Source organism: Sceloporus undulatus, chromosome 8 (assembly GCF_019175285.1).
Source record: "Sceloporus undulatus isolate JIND9_A2432 ecotype Alabama chromosome 8, SceUnd_v1.1, whole genome shotgun sequence".
Lineage (NCBI taxonomy): Eukaryota > Metazoa > Chordata > Lepidosauria > Squamata > Phrynosomatidae > Sceloporus > Sceloporus undulatus.
The window spans coordinates 21,600,259-21,621,827 of NC_056529.1; the positions used below are offsets into that span (position 1 = coordinate 21,600,259).

The 21,569-nt window shown below is 43.8% G+C and overlaps 1 protein-coding gene across 1 annotated transcript in view; it reads left to right on the plus strand.

Annotated features, from left to right (window-relative positions):
- Positions 1-21,569, plus strand: part of ANKRD11 (ankyrin repeat domain 11) — a 163,078-nt gene that overhangs the window by 100,307 nt on the left and 41,202 nt on the right. Inside the window, 2 exon segments of the mRNA XM_042438040.1 lie at positions 4,659-4,803; positions 14,224-14,362. Coding sequence (XP_042293974.1) covers positions 4,717-4,803; positions 14,224-14,362 — 226 coding nt within the window. The 5' untranslated portion in view covers positions 4,659-4,716.

A 21,569-nucleotide genomic window follows, 5' to 3' on the forward strand; every position in this document is an offset into this window, starting at 1 on the left:
CTCTAAAGACAGCCTTGGTATCTTGAAACCAGATTTTCCCCATGCCTTTATGGAGATGAAGCGACCGCTTCAATTACCAAGCTTCCTGTAAACGTCACCTCATGTTTTAAGACAGTCTCTTTGTAATTTGAGAATAATCAGAGCCATGTCTGAAATGTTAGGAAAAGTTCTGCTCCTGGTAAGCCAAGCTTACCCCACAATGTTTACAGGTTACAAAGAGGAACCATCTTATGCAAGAACATCCTATTCCTTGCTATTGCTATTTGTGGGGGGGATGTAGAGGGCATTTGAACGCCTCCCTAGAGCGCAGAGTGGTCTGGGGGGCTTATAATAAATAAATACAGGCAATTGAAATACAAAATAAGACATAAAACCATAAAAACAAAAAGGGATTGCTCAGAGACAGCTGTATGGGATAAAATAGACCAATAGTTAGTGTTTTTAAATCAATGCCTCCAGCACCTTGACTTCAAGCCCCTTGAATTAGACCGATCTGAGTTTACTGGCCTCAGTACTGAAAATTAATCAAACCAAAAGCCATCTGATTATTACTGAAAGTCTAATTCAGTATCGCCTGTTTACTAGCATGGAAGGAGGGATGAGCTAAGATGCTTAGGGCTCTCATAGCTGCTGCTAATAACTTTTGTGGCAGAGCTTTTTATGATGCTGGTATCCATTTAACATAACAGTGGCGGTGACTGCTTTATAGTTAGTTATGCATTGTCCATGGGCCCCTACAGATTACTGGATACAAAGCATGCTGTTGTTGTGTGCCTTTGAGACATTTCCGACTTACAGTGGTCCTAAAGCAACCCTGTCATGAGGTTTTCTTGGCAAGGTTTGCTCAGAGGGGATTTACTCTTGCCTTCCTCTGAGGCTGAGAGACTGTGGTTTCCATTGCCAAGCAGGGATTCGAACCCTGGCCTTTGGAGTTGTAGTCCAGCATCAAACCACTATGCCACGCTGGTTTATAACACAATACACAGCACCCTGCAAGTTGGAGAAAATGAGGACTATTTGCTAAAGGTACCTCTGCTTAAATATCTGAAATATTATCCTACATTAATGCATATGAGGAAGTGGATTGAGATTTGAAATTACCCACACTAAACTGAGGTCCAAAACACACTGCAGAAGTAATCCAGTTTGAGACCGCTTTAACTGTCCTGGCTCAATTCTAGGGAATTCTGGGAAGTGTAGTTTTGTGAAACATTCAGCCTCCCCATCAGAGAGCTCTGGGGCCACAACAGACTACAGTCCCCAGGATTCCCTAGCCTTGAGCCAGGGCAGTTAAAGCGGTCTCAAACAGGATTATTTCTGCAGTGTGTGCTGGACCTGATTCAGTCTTCAAAGTGCCATTACATTGCCTTTCAGTACCTGTTTACACTAAAGCACATCTTAAATACATTCAGCTTGCATTTTAGGTTATCCTTCTGCCATGCATTGTACACAGGGAGTTGGGTGCCCTAAACAAGTGTGCAAAAGCAATGGGAAACTACTACTGCTGTTACTTGGTTTTTTGTTTTTTAAAAACAGTTTTCTTAATGTTATTTCAGAGACAAATGTTGGGCTGAGGGAGATAGGAGGAAAGAGCAATAGCTTGCATACAATAGCTGAAATGCAAGTCCCACAGTCATCCCAGCTCTGCCTCTCCCAAGCCTGGCTATAATCAGGTTGGCAAGCCAGCTGTGGTTTATGGGCTGTTAGGCCTCCGGAGGGGTTCTCCTTCACCTCCTTTTCTTACCCCCTTTTCCCCAGGAGGCTCCTCATGGAAACCAGGATATAAAAATGATTTGCAAATGGAAATGGCTGCCTTTTCAGGTTGAATAGGCTGGAGAGCGTGGCTTCGGCGGAGGCCAGTTGCAACATGCTTGGCCTCCTGCCACGTGTAAACAGTTTTCTTTTGTTGTCCCAGAGACGTTTTGCAGATGAGGGGGGGTTATATTCTGTTTCTCAGCCATCCAGGTCTCCCACATCCGTACTTTGTGACAGACGCAAAGTTGTTAAATAGTTTGCTATTTGCAAAGCAGGAACACTGATGAGTCTTTAGTACAGGGAACTTTAGTTTGGAAAAGGAGCTAGTAGAAATGGAGTTAGTCTCAAAGGTGCTACAAGATCTCTCTACATACTGATCTACTATTTCTCTCTCTCTCTCTCTCTCTCTCATAGACTAAAGTAGACTTTACTCTATGAAAGATCATGCTGCCATGCCAACTTCTTTCTTTCAGTCTCAAAGGTGCTACAAGATCTCTCTACATACTGATCTATCTATTGTAGACTAAAACAGATTTAAGTCTAGGAAAGCTCATGCTGCTAACTTCTTTCTTTCAGTTAGTCTCAAAGGTGCTACAGGATCACTCTACATATCGATCTATTGTCTGTCTGTCTGTCTATCAGGAGGGATTTGGACCAGGTTCCTTGCCACATGGAGCACCCCCTCCCACCCTTTTGAGCTGGAGAGCAGTTAGTACAGTACACAGTGTGCATTTGTGTCTCTGCTTCTCTCCCCCTTTCTAGCTCCTTAACAATGTCCTGCAGAACAAAATGGGGATTGCTGGTAATTGTTGTGCAAATACAGTGCTCCCTCCAAGCGGCTAAATAGGCCAGGGCTCTGTTTACATGAAGAGGCAGCCAGCTTTCCAAGTGTTGTGAGTCAGCTACATGAACAGAAGGGGTGCGGAATTAATCTGGCATCCGTCTGGCTTTCTCTTCGTAAACTGGGGTTTTCAAAGGCCTATGTAAAATGAGGTGTGTACCCTCCCTGCTTACAAATGGCCACATTGTTTTCCAGAGCAAACAGAATACATGCACTGAACTGCCTGTTGTGGGTTCAGTTTGAACTGGAGCCACCATTTGGACCTGGCCATCAGTGGCTGGGCTGCTACGTGGGTTGAATATCCTCGTTCCTATTTCCCACATGCTGTGGGTTGTTCTTTTTTAAAATATTGCCTTACTTCTGTGGCCAAAGGAGCTTAGTAGACATACTAATACCCAGCATATAGTGCATGTGAATTGGCACCAGCTCAGGCAAAGTTACCTGGGGTATTTATTATGTGTCCGCCTGTTTGCATGGAGTCCCTGTGTGGCTGTTTTCTTGCGGTGGTGAGAATGGGGCAGCTCCTTTCACACATTTCCCACTGCCACCAGCATGGCATCTCCCCTTTGGTTGATAATTTACTCTAAATCCTAGGTCATATCTGAGATTATGGAAAAGTGCAACTTCAGTGGTTGGTGTGTGTGTGTGTGTGTGTGTGTGTAAATATACAGCCATCCCTCCACATTTATGGCCTTGACTTTTGCAGATTTGATCCATATGCTCTTTCTAGGAATCTCTAGGTCCTCCAGTGTGCCTCTATGGCCAACCTCTGGCAAGAGTTGACCACAGAGTTTTGCTGGAGGCAGACACATAAAAATGAAGGACTTGCTGTGAAATTCATGGCTTGAACTTTCTGTAGGACTGCTGCTGGAAATTCTTGACCAGAAAGACATCCAGACCTATGTGCTTCTCATGTACAAATGCCTTGCCACTGCAAAAAGTACTGCTGACTATCTGGTGTCCCTTAGCTTTTCATTACTTCACTCTGTATCAGCTATTTTGGGAAAAAGAGATGAAACTTTCATGATTTTTCTTTTTAAACAATGATCTCCCTCCTTTCCCTGACCCATCCCTAACTGACTGTGAAATCAGGAGTTTCCTTGTTCCAAGACGGTTTCTTCCCATTGTTGCTTTTAGAAACAGAAAAGGCCTGCTTTGGATGTGTTTGTGGGGCAGGTTAGCAGAGGAAAGATCTTTGTGTGGCTGTTCCTTCTCAGCTCTTCACAACAGATAGCTCCTCTTACAAACACCTGACTTTCTCTTTTACTGTAGAGTAGATTGCATTTGGTGGTCTCTCCTTGCTAAGAGTGATAAAGGATGGGCGATACCATGTTGGAGATCTGTTAGGGTGCAAAGTACTACTGTTTTTACAGTGCATTGCAGATGTCAGTTGTCTTTTCAGTCCTGTAACCAGGCAACTCTTCGGCATGGGCAACAGAGCTTTGTTGCTGTGGTTCTGAATTGCACCTTACCTAGACCCACGTACAAAGCCATCTCTGAGCTTGAATGGCAAAGACCGCTTTATAAGCCGTGCTGAGAATGTTAGCTGTTGCCTTTGTCATTTACCATCTGTGCTTGCTTCTAGAAATATTTCTATGTAAGAGGCATAGTTCTAAGGCACAAAACTGCTTTATGCAATATTATTGTGTGCCTCAGAAGAGTTAGGTTTAATCAATCAACCATACACAGCACAAGACATAAAGGTTTGCCAAAGCGAGTGTGTATGTGTATATGTGTGTGTACATGTGTGCATGCACACCTCCTTATAGACACAGAGAGGAGCCTTTTTGGCTCACTAAAGGGACACCTAAGGGGTTTCTTTTAGAGTAGCTATATTAGAAAATGCATTTCCACAAATCAAGTTGCACACAAAACGAAAGGTTTTGACTTCTTGACTCTAGGCCAAGGTGTCTTTTCATCCCAGTTTGGGGAAGGGACACCTCTTTTTTCTGTGAGCACTCTGCCTGCTTAGAGCCTTAGTTTCTTGAAACAGCAGTCAGTCTTACCTTCTGTTTTTGTGAGGCCATAGTTAAACATCTGTGTGCTTCTTTTCTTTCTACAGACGGTTGATGATGAAGCGATGGCAGCATAAATGAAGGCCAAGTAAGGAAGGCAGAACGATGCCCAAGGGTGGGTGTTCTAAAACACCACAATCGGAAGATTTTTCTCTCAGCAACGACATGGTGGAGAAACAAACTGGGAAAAAGGTACTGTCTTTCTCTTTTACTCCTTTTATATCTTAGTAATGACTTCCATTTTGTAGCAGGAAGGGACTTGCTAGGTTTTTTTGTTCTCAAACCACTATGTTTACTGGGCTAGGCAATTCCCTTGTATCATTTATTAAAGCATATAGCTTGTACCATTTATTAAAACAGAGAAGGTTTCCTTGCTTCGTTCCGCACAGACCTCTTCTCTGTTTTTCATTTATACTATTTTTTTAAAGTACGCTTTGCCAATGAAATCTCTGCAAATTAGATTTTAACCAGCTGCAATTTTTCTTGCCACATCGCAGCTGCCGGCATAGGCGTTTGCTGCTGTCAAGAACAGTGGTGTGCGTCGTCCTTGTATCTGTGGAGCCAACAGGTTCTTTTGCAGAGACACTGAGCACTGGTTCGTATTCTGTGAACTTGGCAGTCTTGCTTCTGAGTTGATCGATTCCCCCCACAGCAGCTTCTATCATGGTTTGTATGTCGAATAACTGGCAGTGAGAAGGCAAGAGGAGGGAGGTAGAAGAGGCACGGCACACCTTAATCGGTCCTCCTGCAACCCACTTGTGGTTGTGAACCGGAGGGCAGGCAGAGTCATTTTGTGTCTCTGTTTCTTGCTTAAGTAATAGATGAATTCTGTAACATTAGAGAATTCATCACTGCATCTGTATGTAATTCTGGTCTTATTTCACCTTCCTAGGATTCTGACTGAAGGAGAGGTGAAGCAGGGCCAGGCTTGCTGCCTCTGCCCTTTCTGCCATGCCCTCAGTGGCCTTGCCCAGTTTCCACCCCACTCAGTTGCTTTCTGTGTCTCAGCAGGGAAGTCTGTGTGGGTGACCTCCATGCACACTTTAAATAGCTGATCCTGCAAGAAACCTACATGTTTTGAGAAAAAAATATAGGATTTTCAGGCATAATTATGAAGTGTAGCAACAAGTGGCTTCTAAGTTGAGACAAAGGCATAGAAATGGCCTAATTAAGATTAAGAAATGTTGCCAGCATGCCGCAGGTCGGTTTATGCCAAATAGTCCTGAACTCCACTAATTCATTTGCAGAAAATGGCAAAAAAGATAATGGTCAGTGGTGTGAAGCACAGTGATATTCTATGTCAGCATGGTAAAGGAATGTCCTTTCAGATGTTGCTGGACTACAGATATTGTCATCCCTCAAAACAGGCTGGGCTAATTAGTCCTGATGGGAGCTGCTGTCTAAGAACACTTGAAGGCTCACACATTGTCCACTCTTGCTTTACACAAAGAGATTCTACTGTGTGTTTATTGGTCTCTTGTTTGTTTTTGTTTTTTATCCAAAATGATAAAACAGAAAAGAGGATCCTATCAGCACAAGCTCAGTTTTTGTTTTGTTGCGTCTACTTGCTGATGTTTAGTATGTAAGTAAAGTGTTTATAGTGAGGGTGCTTTACGTGTGGCATTTCCCTCCTACATGGATCTATTATAGAACAGTGGTGCCCAAACTGCTCTTTAAGGGCTTTTGGACTTCAGCTCCCAGAATCCCAGACTATTGGCCAGCATGGCTGAGGCTTCTGGGAGCTGAAGTCCAAAATCTCTTAAAGGGCACAGTTTGGGGACCACTGCTGTACAGAGAGGGCATGCACACTAATATGTGAAGATTGTCTGTGTGTTTCAAATCAGGGGTAGGCAACTGCAACCCTCCAAACGTTGTTGGCAGACAGCGTCCTGGCTAGTGCAACCCATAATGGGGGATTATAGGACCTGCAATCCAACATTTAACCACCCCTTTGTCTAAGCATTGAAAGTCACTGGAAATGGTTGCTTTTCCATTTCTTTATGGAAGATAAAATAGACATCTTGTGGGCATATCCGTATCCATGTTGATAAAAAGTCCTGCATGAAACATGAAGCTTTTAAGGGATGCGACGCTTTTAAGCAAGTAGCTGTACTGGGAACAAGGCTCCCTTTATAACCTGGTAAGCAGGATCTGGTTGCAGCTGCCTCCTCACAAAATACAGCTGTGCGGACTTAACCAGACTGAGCAAAAACAGTAGGTCTCCCTTCCTACTAATCTCTGATCTGATCCCGTCGTGTAGAAGAAGCATGCATTTTCTTATTCACGAGGGACCAGGCCTAGATAACTGGCTGGAGAAGAAGGCCGCACCACCATAGCATTGTTTTCTGGTTAACTTCAGGGCTCTGAGCAGAAAGAATGACTAAGGGGAAAGACAGTTGGTTGTTAGACCTTTGCTTCTAGGCATTGCTGTGTGTGTACACTTAAAGATGGATTTTAATTTATCTTGTGTTTGTCAACACTTCCCAGAGGCCTCTGCTTGCGTGCATGCCTTGCATTGGCTCGGGTTCACTGACTCAGGAGGGACCTTTAGAATATACTCTGCTGTGGAGTCTATTTCAAGGCATGGCCTAAAACCAGCAAGAGGGTTGTAATGCTAAAGTCAGAGCATGTGTTTTGTCCTTGCAAAGCGAGGCTGACCCTGGCTGCATCGGAGGGCACAGGCGCTGATAGAAATGGATTAGGACATTTAGGCTGCATTTACTATTGGCAGAAGCGTTGTCACAACCCCTGCCTAAATCCTCTTGCCCTTGTGTGTGCTCAGCTGCGCAGAGTCACAGCCGCCAGTTGAAATCTGCTGCCTTTGCAGTAAAAAGGTTGCTGTGGCCATGCGAGTTTGGGTTTGCATTTCACAGAAGTTGGCTTCTTGTTCACTGACTGATGGTTACAAGCAGCCATGTTAAGCCAGCAAAAGGACCAGCTTTTTCTTAAACAGCTCTATTATGGTATTAAAGGGGCAGAGAGAGGAGATAATGCTAGTACTTAGCTTCAGGTAATGTGTAGCACTTTACAGAATAACACTATAAAAGCTTAGAGTTTAAAATTAGGAGAAAAAGAGATGTCAGAGACATAGGTAATAAGGGCCCAAGGTTTGGATGTTTGACAATGTCATATTTAGTTTTTTTGTGGGTTTTCTCTGAAGATGCCAGCCACAGATGCTGACAAAACGTCAGGAAGAAACTCTTCTAGAACATAGTCACATAGCCCGGAAAACCCACAAAAAACCTATGGATGCCGGCCATGAAAGCCTTCGACTTCACAGTGTCATATTTCTCTGTATGTTTGCGGGGGTTTCACATGGAAAACCTATCCAGAGCTAGCCGTGGGACGGAGGGAAGACTCTTCTTCTTGAGACAAGAATATAATTTTTATTTATTTTAATTTAATCCTTCTCATTAATTTAAGAGAAGAATTGGTGGACAATTGTTGGGACCTTCTTTGCTTCTCAGTGTTGGGAGGAAAAAGAGAGATCAATACATCAATAAATAAAGGACAGCTAGATTTCATGGCACTGCCTTTGTGACCCCCAGACCCATGCAAAACTCCAGTGGTTGAACCTCCAGTTGTTTCCAAGCCAGGTGTCGCCCCAGCCACCCTGTTGCAATATGGGTTAACCAGCTCCTTGCGTATGAAACTGCATATAAAGGCTAGCCACTACATGTATGCAGCATATACTGTAGCAGTGTCAGGGGCTGTAAACACTTCTATAGGATACGTATCAACTTGTAGTAGACTCTAATCTGGTTATTCCAACCCATCTTGGTTTGGGATATTTTTCTTACAGAGTGTTTTGAAGCAGCAGTTCTTACTACTGCAGTTGTTGAGGGCATGCAGATGCCCTTGGGTTTTGGTGTGCAGATGTGTCTTCAGGAGAAGTGGCACAAAATGCATGGCTGTGTCTGCTTCTGTATCTGTTTCCTTGTCACATTTAATCCTCAGTCGTTGCCATCCACAATGATGATGGAGCACAGCTGAAAACGTGGATTTCCTTCAGTGATGGTTGCTAATACAGTGGTCCCTCCACATTTGCAGTGTTTGGGGTGAAGGATCCTCATGAATGTGGAAAAACCCCAAATTAAAACAACAACAACAGTATACTTTTTACCTCTAGTGCACCTCTATGGTTAACCTCTTATAGAATCATGTTGGAGGACCTACAAATGCCATGGGAAGTGCTTTTTCTAGGAACTTCAAGGTTCTCCAGCATAACTCTCTGGTCAACTTCTGTCAGAGTTGCGCTGGAAGACCTAGAGAAAAACCTCAGGGAAAGCTGCAAAAGTCAAAGCTGCAAATGTGGAAGGGTGACCGAACAGATTTCTTTGGAAGGGGATGAGATAATGGGAGACACTATGTCCCCATGTGAGCCTTGTGAGAGGGCTTCCTCTCAGTGCCTCCACCATATTTGGTGAAAACAGAGAGAGCCTTCTCAGTGGCTGCTCCAAGATTGTAGAATTCCCTCTTTTATGGGACTAGGTTATTCTCTGTTAACTGACCATTGCAGAAGGCCATCCCCTGGACCAATGCTTTAGCAGGGCTCTTTGTATGTACCTGTTGGTTCAATTCTTGGCTGTAGGTTCCTCCATAGAATGCCAGAATTGCCTTTCAGGAGGAGGCCAAACATCCATTAGGCCATTAGCACTTTTGGCACAGTGGCCAGCCAGACGCCACCACCGGTGCTCTTCCATATTGTCTCCTTCATGTCTAGATTCACTGTCCTGTGGTCAGGTCTGAACCTGGGATTCATGGAGCCATTGAGATTAATGGCCATCAATAGACCTCTCCCACTTTGTGATCATTTTTTAAAATAATCTCAGTCTTTTAGAGCAAGGGTAGGCTAAGCGCAGGCACCGTCCCATCTGTTTTTATGACCCTCACCTTCTCAAAACTATCTGGATTATCCTTTATTCTTCTTTTTGAGGAGAAGCTACCCTGCTAAACACTTCTGGAAAATGGCTGATTGCTGAGTTTTATTTCAATAGGTAATTTCATTTACTTCCCATACAGTCATCTGTTTATTGCATCAATTTGGGTCTTTGCCTTTCTGGACTCAAGGTGGATCACAGTTTTGTTTTAAAAAAAAAACCCTTCAAAATAGTCGATACAGACTAACCATCATTGAAACACACCAATTAAAGACATAAAAAGAGAGGCCAGGTGTAATAAATCTTAATTTAGCAGGATATAAAATGTGAAGATTTCCTTGCCATAGCATCACTTTGAAGTAAATGTTATTAAAGTTGTTTGGACAACTTATAGCGATTGTTCTTTAAAACTTTGTCCAGAAAAATGGAAAGCAGGGGATGTCACCAGTTTTACTTCCAAAAGGGATTCACCGAAGTTGCCCTCATGAGAGACAGAGAGCACCAGGAATTTTAACCCAATTGAAATCTGTTTTTAAATAGCAAACAATGCAGGAATTGTGATTTTTGGGGTGTATATTTGACACAATTGACCTCTTGTGTATGGCCTGCTGAGATTCAGCATGGACCTTTCTGCATAAGTCTATTATTGTTTAGGAAATCCCGGTTTCAAGGGTTTAACTGGGAACTGTGGCTCTCATTTTGGAATATTGGCACATGCTTATGTCCTTTAATAAGCTGTCTGCGCTCTGGTCCAGGCCTCTGGAAGTCTGAGATGTGGCAACCCCATTCCTGGGATTGTATTCTGAGCTTGATATTAATTCCTTGTGATAGAAATGGGGTTTCTGAACATGGGTGTGTTTATTTTTAAAGAAGCACCATCTTGTCTTGGCTAGTGATGTTACACTTTGGGAAACAGGCAATCCACTGATGCACTGATCTCAAGATTGCCCTTCATAAACATGTGGGAAAAGTCATTTACAGCGGGCTTCAAGAAAGGCGGGGGGGGGGGGGGCCCAGATGGGGGGGACGGGGGAAAAACACTAAACAAATTGTGTCTCCAGTGCATTTTATTTCAACAGGGCTGAAGAAAGAATTGCCTATTTTAGCATCTCTTTGTTACCTCTCCACTGCCTTCTTAAGCCCTTCTTAAGCAGGGAAGGACAAGGCATTGTGTTCAGTCGTAAGGCTGCAGATCTGGAGCTTTGCTGTGGATTTTGGCCACCACCTTTCTGGCCCATTTGTTGCTGGGAGATTAGTCATGTGAGTTGTAGCTGAGAAATCAGTAGGTGGTCTGAGAAAGCACATCAGTGTCCCACAAAGCGCCATGTTCTTTCTGTCCATCAAACACTCTTCTCCCCTCCGTTATTTAAAAATGTGGAGGCAGAATAAACCCTGGACATGAAAGTGCATGCACCACCGCACAGATTTTTCCCACCAGTTCCTTGGGGTGCCTCCTTAACGTCTATAAACCATACACACAAATCTTTCCAGACCAGAAAATGAGATGAAATTATTGCCACGTTGAATATTGGATCTCACAGAAATCATTATGTGCTTTTGTTTGTAATTGGACCCAAATAGTTTCATCAAATGAGGAAAAAAACTAGCTTGCCTTGGATAAAGAAGCTCTTTTTAAAAATCCTCCTTCCGAATGTTAAAACCATGCCCCTCTTTCTGGAAATTGCTTAATTTTTGGTTCTGCCCACAGAAGCAAAGTTGGGCATTTCTCTTATGCAACAAGGTACAGGGTTAAGGATCACTAGAGATTATTCCTCATTTACTGAATATTCCTCGTTTACTAGAACACATATGGCAAATGTTGGAACATGTCTCCTGGTGCTTTTCTGTAGGATGGTGAACCTGCTAGGAAAACAAAGTGGGCCAGTGGAAGTAAACCCTTTAAAGAACCCCACAGAGAGAGTTGATGCCACAGAGGAACCAAGAAAGAGGAAGGAACGTTGTGCGCGCAGTGATGGCATGGTCTTATGACTGCGCTGGCGCTCTGAGCCATCCACCACAGTCTTATGAGTGAGGCAGCTAGTGTTGCTCTGTGGTTTCCCCCATTCCTCCAACCAACAAGGGGATTTTTGTACGAAGGAAGCTGCATTGGCTTCTGTCGGGAGTTTTGCATGCCACAAAATAATTACTTTTCTGTCTATGTTCATGCAAGGAAGGGATTAGGTTGGCTAATATGTTAACACCATTGTACATGTTAGCTTAAAAGGAAATCTAAACGGCAGCCCTTTTGCTTTGGCAAGATGAGTAAGATGAGTAAGCAAACTGCTGACCAAAAATAAAAGTGTCTCGAGACACACGTTTTGCACATCTCTGTTGTGGTGTCTGTACAGAAGAGCACAAAAGTTTAGGGCATATGCTGAGTGTGGATGTGGATGAATCTCTCACAAGTCCAGGAGGTCATGCCCTGCCATCTTGTAAGGTTTGCCACAAGGCCAGAACACATACTACCCTGCTCAGTTTTTGTTTGACTTTTGTGATGATAGCATTAAAGAGAACTTTGGCAGGCTTTATAACAGTTTCTCATGCATCTAAGATTGCCAACTTTGGGGGAAAGGTGGGGTATCAGTAAGTTAGGTCAGTAGGTAGATAAATTTGAATGGTAAACTATATGTTAAGTTGTCCATTGCAAATGATAATTGAGTTAAAGTTGACCCAACCATGGCACCCCCAAAGTGATCCCTGCCTCTGGACTGATCCCATTTAGATGGTCTGTGGGGGATGCCCCCAAGTGCCCTGACCAGTCAGAACTGCACCTAGCAAGAAAAGACTATGCATGCAAAACAAAGGTAGTCTTCTTCGCGTAGGATGCAGTTCTGACAAAGAGACTTTCAAATAAATTAAAGTACTTTAATTGATGGCCATAGTCTTGTGGGACAGCAGGCTGCTTCATATGCATGGTTTCCTTTGGGTCTAGAAGGCACATTGTGCCAGGTGATGGGTACAGGCTGTTGTTTGAAAAATAATAACAATTCTGGGACAAAGATCTGTGCTACTACTTAATCTTGCCGTGTTTGTGATGTGTCTGATGAAGTATATTCTTCCTGTGTTTGTGTCAGAGGCTTTCCATAAAAGGCTCCAAGTTACTAGACTCGACCATCTAGCTGCTGTAGATTGCAGCAGATGCTTTGAACAGACTGGGATTTTGGAAACTGTACCCTTCCTTTCTGAGGTCTTTTAAAATAGCAGGCTCCCCCCTTGCCCCTGTAGAGCCAGAGACTACTTTGGGACTTGCTGTTGTTGTTTTCTGGGATCCCACAGTAACGGTAGAGAGTCTGAAGTATCCAGGGAAGGGGGTGCGGGTTAGCCATGGGTCCAAAAGCATGCTACTGTTGTATTTCTCCTGTGATGGAAGGGTTGGCCATCCTCCACTCCATCTCTTTCTGCACACAAAGCAGACAAGATTAGATGCTGAAGAGGACAGAACATATGCTTAAGTACTCCCCCTCCCCCTCGGCTGGAGTAGTGATCCTATAAATGTCTGGGAAGCTTTGCAACAGGTTGGTCTGCTGCCAGACTCTTCTAAGTACTTGAGCTGACAATGTAATGTGCCACAAGGAAAATCTTCCTGCCATTTTGGGGAAAGGCATTTCACTTCTATTTGGTGGAAGGTGCTTGCCGCCTGCAAACTCCAAATAGTAGACTCACTGAATCAATGGAACTTGCATGAGGGTTGACATACCAGGTTACCATTAATTCATTGGGTCTCCTTTAGTTGGGACTAACCATAGGATTTATACCACCGTAAAAACCTGATCTGAGTATACCTTGCCTAAGAAAATCCTCTGAAATTCATGGGGTCACCAAGTCAACAGTCGACTTGAAGGCACATAGAGAGATAGTATGTGCCATTGGTGAGGCAGGCAGGCCTCTCTTGCAACCTCACTGCATGACACAGAGCTCTTCATCTGCAGAGGAGCAAAGCTGAGAAAGTTTCTTTTCAAAAGAATGAGCATAGTGACATTCTGAAGATGTCCATAACTGAGCAGTAACTGATGATGTTCTGGTGAGTGTGCTAGAATACGTTAATATGATTACTGTGAAGAACTTACAGTTCTGTGTTTTTTATTGTCAGCTGACAGTAGTCAGTCATTTAGTCCCTGGTCAATGATGGGTGGCTTCTGTGTGTCCCAGTTTACTTTTGGAAAATCATGTTTAGGTTTTTCAAGGAAGGCGTTCAGAAGTCAGCTGAAATTGTGTTGTTAAAAATGCAACATACATACAAGCCTGTCCTCTGTACTAAGCCCAGGTAAGGTCTAAAGGCTTGCTTGGTGGTATGTCAAAATCAGTTTATTGAGACAAAATTCAGAGGGTATTGACCTTCTGAGTTGGTATGGATGCTGAGAAGAGGCTTGTGTAGTCTATCTTTAAGCTAGGTACGTTTTAGGTAAGGTCCATGTAAGTCTCTCTCCCCAGTTCAGAATGGGAACTTGTGTTTTCCAGTGATCTTGTGCTGGGATAGTAGTGCCAAGTTGACTCCCATTTCCCATCCATTGGCACATGGATTGAATATTTCACAGCTGGCCACTGTCAAGATGTGCTCTTCAAACTTATAGTCCAGACAATCTCTTAGTCAAAAGTCTTTAAGCTGCTGTTTTGACTCCTGGGAGCATGCCTACTGGTTTACATTTCAGATTTTGGATAGAACAGCTAACCTTGCTGGTGACAGATATTCTGCCTGTTTTGAAAAACCTTTGTTTTGCTGTCTCTTTTCCAGGATAAAGATAAAGTTTCTCTAACCAAGACTCCAAAATTGGACCGGAGTGATGGAGGCAAAGAGGTGAAGGAGAGAGCTACGAAGCGGAAGTTGCCTTTCACTGTTGGAACAAATGGAGATCAGAAAGATTCGGATACAGGTAAAGGAACTGAAAACCTTGTTGCTTAGAAGCAGTTTCCTGCTGGAATGGTGCTGAAGGAAGTGCCAAGGCCTGAAGGAAAGGCTGCTTCTCCCCTTGCCTTCCCTTTTGGGGAAATAATCCCCTGAGGTGCTCTTGCAGGTAGCACTCAAATCACAATGGAGGCAAGGAGCCACAGGGAGAGAGCCTCTTCAGGGGTGGCATTGTGTTGGAGGAATGCTTTCCCCAGAGCGGTTTGTCTTGTGGAATATGCTGCCTTGGGCTTTTGGGAGTCTCCTTCTTTGGAGGTCTTTAAGCAGAGGCTGGATGGCCTTCTGTCAGAGGTGCTTTGATGGTGTCTTCCTGCAAGGCAGAATGGGTTGGACTGGATGGCCCTTCTTGGGGTTTCTTCCAACTCTTACGATTCTGTGATTCTGCTCTGGTTTCATTTTGGTGCTGGGCAAAGACTGTTTCACTTTCCAAGGTGTTTTTTTTTACTGTGAACCTGTTACAGTATTTTATTATTGCCTGTTTTTATCTGCTGTTCTATGTTTTTTTTTTTTTAAAGTGTGATATTTGTTCTTCTGTTGAGTAAATTGTCCTCAGAATACAATCAGCCCTCCATATCCATAGATTCTTTTTCTATGGATTGAAGCATCCACAGCTTCAAAATATTTTAAAAATACAGAAATTCTAAAAAACAAACCTTGATATTGCCATTTTATTTAAGGGATACCATTTTACTATCCATTGTATTTAATGGGATTTGAATATCCATAGATTTTGGTATCCATGGGGTGTGCGTGTCTTGAAACCAAACAGCAGTGGATATTAAGGGCCCACTATATTTATATTGAAGGGCAACATGGGTTTTGAAAGAAAATGGTAATAAGGCCAGCTTAAGGTGACCTGGAGCCAGCATGGTGTAGTGGTTTTGAGTGTTGGACTGTGACCTGCTTAGCTATGGAAACCCAGTGGGTGACTTTGGGCAAGTCATGTTCTCTCATCCTGAGAGAAAGGCAAAGGCAAAACCCCTCTGAACAAATCTTGATAAGAAAACCGCATAATAAAATCACCTTAGGAAATGACTTGAAGGCACACAGCAAGAACAAAATTTTGGGTGTCATCATTATCATTTGTTGTTGTTTCAGCTAAGTATAGAGAGCAATGTGGAATGGCCTGTTAGCATGTGCCGTTTAAACAACGCATGTGGTATCTTTCTTTCTCCCTAGCAAGCACTGTTCCCTCTGACTTTGGACTTGTTCTTTCCCTTCCACTTGGATTGCTTTTGGACTGGGTGGGAACACTGTCTCTCCTAAGTGGCATGTCATATTGTTGGTGTTCAATACAGGTTTAATAGCAGTTGCAGATTCCACACTTTGAGCCCCTTGAATGCAAGATATTGAATTTGTAAAACTCATTTAAACCTACTCTTCTCTGTCCCATATCTCACTGGCTAAAGTAGGGATAGGCAATCTGGTGCTTTCAGTATATTTTGGATTGCAGCTCCCATCAGAGTTACCCAGTTGGGCCAGTGGTTGTAGAATATGGGAACTGTAGTCTAACACTTCTGGAGGGTATTGGGCTGCGTACCTCTGGTCTACTTATTATTGAAATTATGCAAAGGATGGAATTACTGTGGAAATGTATATTGGATGACAAATGATGAATCTTATTTCCAGAAATTTGTATGTAATATTCTTGTACTTTTTAATATTAAAAAAAATTATACAAAGGGTCTTTCAGGAAGGAGAAGCTGGATTTTCCAACACACCAATGGTTGATGCTCCCAAAAAGCAACCATTGCTTGCCATTTGCATGCTAGGTTCAACTACACAAGGTGTGCCAGAGGTATCAGCATGGTCGTTCTTGAACATTAAATGCAGTTGCAAAGGTGATAACTCTTTGTTTTGTGGCCAGAGGACGCATGTTTACGTGAGGAGGGAAGCAGTGCACCTATTACATTTTGTACATTTTGTAATTGTGGCATACTCCAGAGATTTTGTTTCTGTAAGTCCTTTTCTTTTTGCTGATTGTTATTTGGGGCTGACAAAGAGGGGGCTGAGATTGAAATTACTGTTTAATTTTCTCTTTAGTTTGGCACAATACAACAGCCTTTATCAGGGCTTCTTGCCCACAAAGTTAGGGAGATAAGTTGTCAACACCATCTCTCCCTTTTCTTGATGCAAGAATTGCGGCTTCCTCTTGGAAAGCCCAATGATGCTGTAGCTTTTGGGTTTCAGGAATGGGAGCAGATGGTGAAGGGGCTCTAGTTTGTTGGCACAGCCTTCTTCGGGATATAAGGCACCATGTTTCATTCCAGGACATTGACTGAGGAAGATCTTGGCATGCTTGTGGAGAGGCAAGGCTGTGGGATCCCATGCCCTGCTCTAATTGAATCTGTCAGTCCACTCACCACTCTGTATTCTCATATTGCCCCTTTGCAGTGCTGTGTCAGCTACACTGTGACACTGTGAAACTTACTAAATGCTCCCACCAGAGAAACCCACAACTGGCAGATCAGTTGGGCCAAACCTTAGTGTTTGTCGGGGCACATGGAGCAGCTTGGAAATGGGAGGGCAAGAGGATCGTTCCTGTTATCTGTCCCTTTGCAGCTTGCCAGGGATGGCTGAAAAACAAAGCTATACAATCATCAAAACAGTGTCAGGTGTCCTATCCTTTGATCCCAGAACATAGCTTCTGCCACCTTTCCCTTTGTCCTCATATCTTCCTGATACTTACATAAGCAGAGTGAAATGCATGAATGATGGGAAAATACACGAAGACACACTCTTTCTCTGTTTCTGTGTAGATGGTTAGATGTGACAGCCGCCTGTCTTACATATACTGGGAAGCCACATTTGGCCCCTGGCTCTGTTGACCATAGCTGCCAGAGTAGCTAAACTTGTCCCACACACGACACTCAGAGATTGTTCCCATAATGCGTCCTCTTTTGTTGGAATGCTGCTTGTGTGGTTTTTGGTCTCCAAGGATTCATTCCCATCCCCTGTGTAAAACTCACTTCTAAATATATCAGAAGTGGGAACTGAAATGTCTCACTTGATGTCATTGGGTTCTTTCTTTCTTTCCCTCTCTCTTTCCCTCTTTCTATCTCTCAATAATGAGAATAGATACTCTGGAGAAACCCATGGCCCAGCAATTTGTGTACTGTTCTAGAAACCAGGAATATGTTCGTTTACTTTTAAACTGCTGTGTTATTTCTTTTGTGATAATGATAGTTCTTGTAACCAAGATCCTAGGAAGGCAAATTGCCCCCAGAATGTGTAATGATTGATACAAGGAAGAGTACCAACCCTTGTCTTGCCAATCCATTGTGCCACATAGCCCTTTTGTCCTGATTTCCTTTGTTTGGGAGCTTCGCTTCTGGTAACCATTTTGTTTTCTGGAAGTGGATATAGAAGAAGAAGAGGAAGAGGAGGAGGAGGAGGAGGAGGAGGAGTGGTCCATAATTTTGTCTTCAGGATTAGCTCTCTTTGTAGTTTTCTTTAGGAGACAACTCTGTATAGCTTTTGTGCCCAGTCTGAGTCCACTTGGGTTCCCAGCGTGAGCTGTGCATTCTGCGTTTTGTCTCTTGGATGCAACTGGCTGCACACTGTTGGCTTTGTCTTGATCCCTGCACCACTTCTCCTATCTCCACTCTTGTGACGAAACACAATAGCTTTCAGGGCCTTTTCCCTCCCTTCCCACTAGCAATCTCTGCCATGATCCTGAAAGCTCCTCCCAGACTCCTTAAATTGAGCTGGAAACCCAGAAGAAGGGCCTGGTATGCTCAGAAGGAGAAAGAGGCCGCATTGCTTGCCTCCTCAGTGTGTTGTTTTGAAAGTGGTGGCTTAGAATGCTAAACAGAGGCATTTCCTCCATTTAGAGATAACGGATATATAGAAGAAGGAAGTCAGGTTATATATAACCAGTTTTATGTAAACCCAGTCATACTGTATTAACTGCAGTCTACAAATCATGACTCCAGCATTGCGTAGTGGTTTTGAGTGTTGGACTACAACTCTGGAGACCAGGATTCGATTCCTGGCTTGGCCATGAAACTCACTGGGTGACCTTGGCAAGTCACACTCTCTCAGCCTCAGAGAAAGGTAATAGCAAACGCTCTCTGAACAAATCTTGCCACAAAAAACCCACAATAGGTTCACCTTAGTGTCACCCTCAGTCAAAAAATGACTTGAAGGCATGCAACACAAACAGAAATCATGCCTTTTGTAGGCAGGGTGGCCCATTTCATTTTCTCAATTTCCTTCCTTCCTTCCTTCCTTCCTTCCTTCCTTCCTTCCTTCCTTCCTAATATATTAAAATGTCAAATAAATAGCAATAGGAGAAATAGTTTCTTAAAGCACCTGTGCGTGCAGCTCAGGAGCAGGTGCTGCGTTTGTGAAGTCAAAGGTTTTCATGGCTGACATCCATAGATTTTTGTAGGTTTTTCAGGCTCTGTGGCCATGTTTTAGAAGAGTTTATTCCTGACGTTCCACCAGCATCTGTGGCTTTGGCATCTTCAGAGAAAATGCCAGCCTCTGAAGATGCCAGCCACAGCTGCTGGCAAAATGTCAGGAATAAACTCTTCTAGAACATGGCCACAGAGCCCAAAACCCCCACAAAAATCTAAGGTGCTGCATTTGTTTACATAAGAGAGGGGCAGACATGGTCCAGAATGGCACAGATTGTGTGTGCCCTTTTATTGGGCCAGGTGCACTGACCCTCTACGCCGGTTTCCTGCCTGGGTCTATATAAAAAGTCAGGTGAGATGTTTGGGATATCTATTACAGTGTTTTGAGGAAGTGGCGCATTGCCTGCCCCTGAGACCACCCTCCTCCTCCTGTTGTTGTTGCCCACCTTGTACAGTTCATTTGCTTTCCCTGCCTTGCCCCCAACAGATTCCAAAATGTGCCAGAAACACTTGGCCTATTCCTCCCAACACACACATGCATACTCTGTTTAGTACAGTACAGACATTTACTCTGCATATAATTATGTACGCTGCTTCCAAGACAGAATGGAACAAGAAAGCAGAGGCCAAGAACATACTTTAGAAATCCTTTCTTGCTGCAGCCTCGGGCAGATCTTTGGTGCTGTGTTGAGACAAGGGCTTGGAGCTCTTCCAGATGAAGCCCGGCCCTCCTCTTCTCTCTCTAAAATCCGGTGAGGGGGTGTATCATTAGAAAAGAAGAAGACGAAAAGCAATCCCAACCACCACTGCTGTGGAAAGGCTTTGAAGCAAACCAAATGGAGGAGGAGGAGGAAGAAGAGGTGGTGGTGCAAATGGCCAGCAAGGCAAGCTCCTAACAATCCTGTGTCCGCTCTGGCTGGCCGCCTCTCTTGCCCAGTTTTTCCTGAGTGGTTGGCGGCTGAGTCATGGAAGGACGGGAAGGTGCCAGACTCCTCCCTTCGGAGCCATATGCTCCCTCGCTCTTGCTGTGTTGTGTCATGTGGTTGATTTGTTTTTCTGCTCTTACTGTTTCAGAGGTGCTTGCTTGCTTGCTTGCAGATGGTTGACGTGCTCCTTAAATCAGGGCGGCTCCTTCCAGCATCCGCTGGTGGTGTCTCACAGGTGAGGGTCCCCTCGCACCCTCCACACCTGGCAGTTGAATGGCCTGGTGTTCTCCTTCAGATCTGGGGAAAGAAGCGCTCCAAGGAGAGCCTGCTTTGTAATGAAAATGTTCAAAAAAGGAGATTTTTGTTCCCGGTACCTAGAGCTACTTAGATAAGAAAAGTTGAACAGGGCCTGGATGAGAATTGGCAAGTATGATACTGAATGACTGTAAGTGCATGCCCCAGGTCTCCCCTACATATTGTTCATATTACAGTTGGCCCTCCACAATGGCGGATTTGACTTTTGCGGATTGAATTATTTGCAAATTTGATATATTCTCTCTAGGAATCTCTTAAGTCATCCAGTGCAGTTCTGTTGGAAATTGACCATAGAGTTGTGCTGGACAACCTAGAAGTTCCTAGAGAAAATGCTTCTTTAGGCATTTGTAGGTCCTCCAGCATGATTCTATGATCAGCTTCTGGCAGAAGTTGACCATAGCTTTGCACTGGAGGACCTGGAGATTCCTAGAGAGGTAAAAAAGAATAGTGTTTCCTTATTTGTAGTTTTTCCACATTCACGGGGGTCCTTCACCCCTAACTCCAGCCAATGTGGAGGGACCACTGTACAGTACAGTCTTTCCCCATAGAATCCCTTCAACTTCCTTTCCAAGAAGGCAGTGGCACTTCAACATAAGGAAGGCAGACATAGACTCAAGGAACATAGGAAGAGGCCAATGGTAGTAAGTTGGTCAGGAGCTGGGAGCAAGAGGAGTGTCAAGAGTCCAAGGAGAAAGAATTTGACCTATCAGAACATGTAATCTAGAATGATCGTGGGCAGCTGCAAGTTGTGTATTTTTGTGGTGGAGGAGGGGGATAGGTTGAGTTCCTAAGTGTGGCATCAGTCCTTTCACACACAAAATTGCAAAAATGTTTTGCTTTGTTTTGGCAGCCTGTAACTTGGCCTTGTGTCTAGGCTTTGGGAGTTTTCTCTTGTGCGCTGTGCTGAGAATACAGAATGTGCTGCAATATTTAGGTTTCTTCATGCTGGGCAGCAACTCAGTGCGTAGGTTGTCTTGTCAGTCTTTCTGACTTAGCAATGCAGGGTATGTCATGGATGATCTGCTAGTTGAAGCAAAGGTCCAAATCCAACGTTTCTGCTGCTAGTAATTTACCTTCTGGTTTGAGAGGGGAATGTATATTTTGCAGTCAGACTTTTTAAAGGTTTCTTCCTTATACCTTTCTGTGGAGCAAAGAAAAAAAAACTGCAGAAGACCTGCAGGGGAAAAAAGCAAAGAAACTAGATTATGTTTTTTGCATCTTTTAGGAAAAAGGATCTTGAGGAACACTTTCAAATATTAACTTGTTTGAGTGCCTTTCCTGAAATGCAAGCAGCTGAAATGTTACGGGAAGTCTTAGGCTCGGTCAAGCTTGGCTATCTTTGGAGCGGAGAGGAACGCAGCAGTTGTTTACCAGCGCAGTGCAAGATTTCACAGTCGGCTGCTGTAGGAAGGAAGGAAGGAAGGGAGAATCCCACGTTCAATGGAGCCTGCGGAGGAAATCTTCAGAAGGCAGAATGCAATTTAAGCCCAGTGTGTGGTAATCTGAAAACTGCTGCCCTTCGATCCATCAGTGCCGGATTGATCATTAACCTGCCTTTTTGCCTGTCATTCTA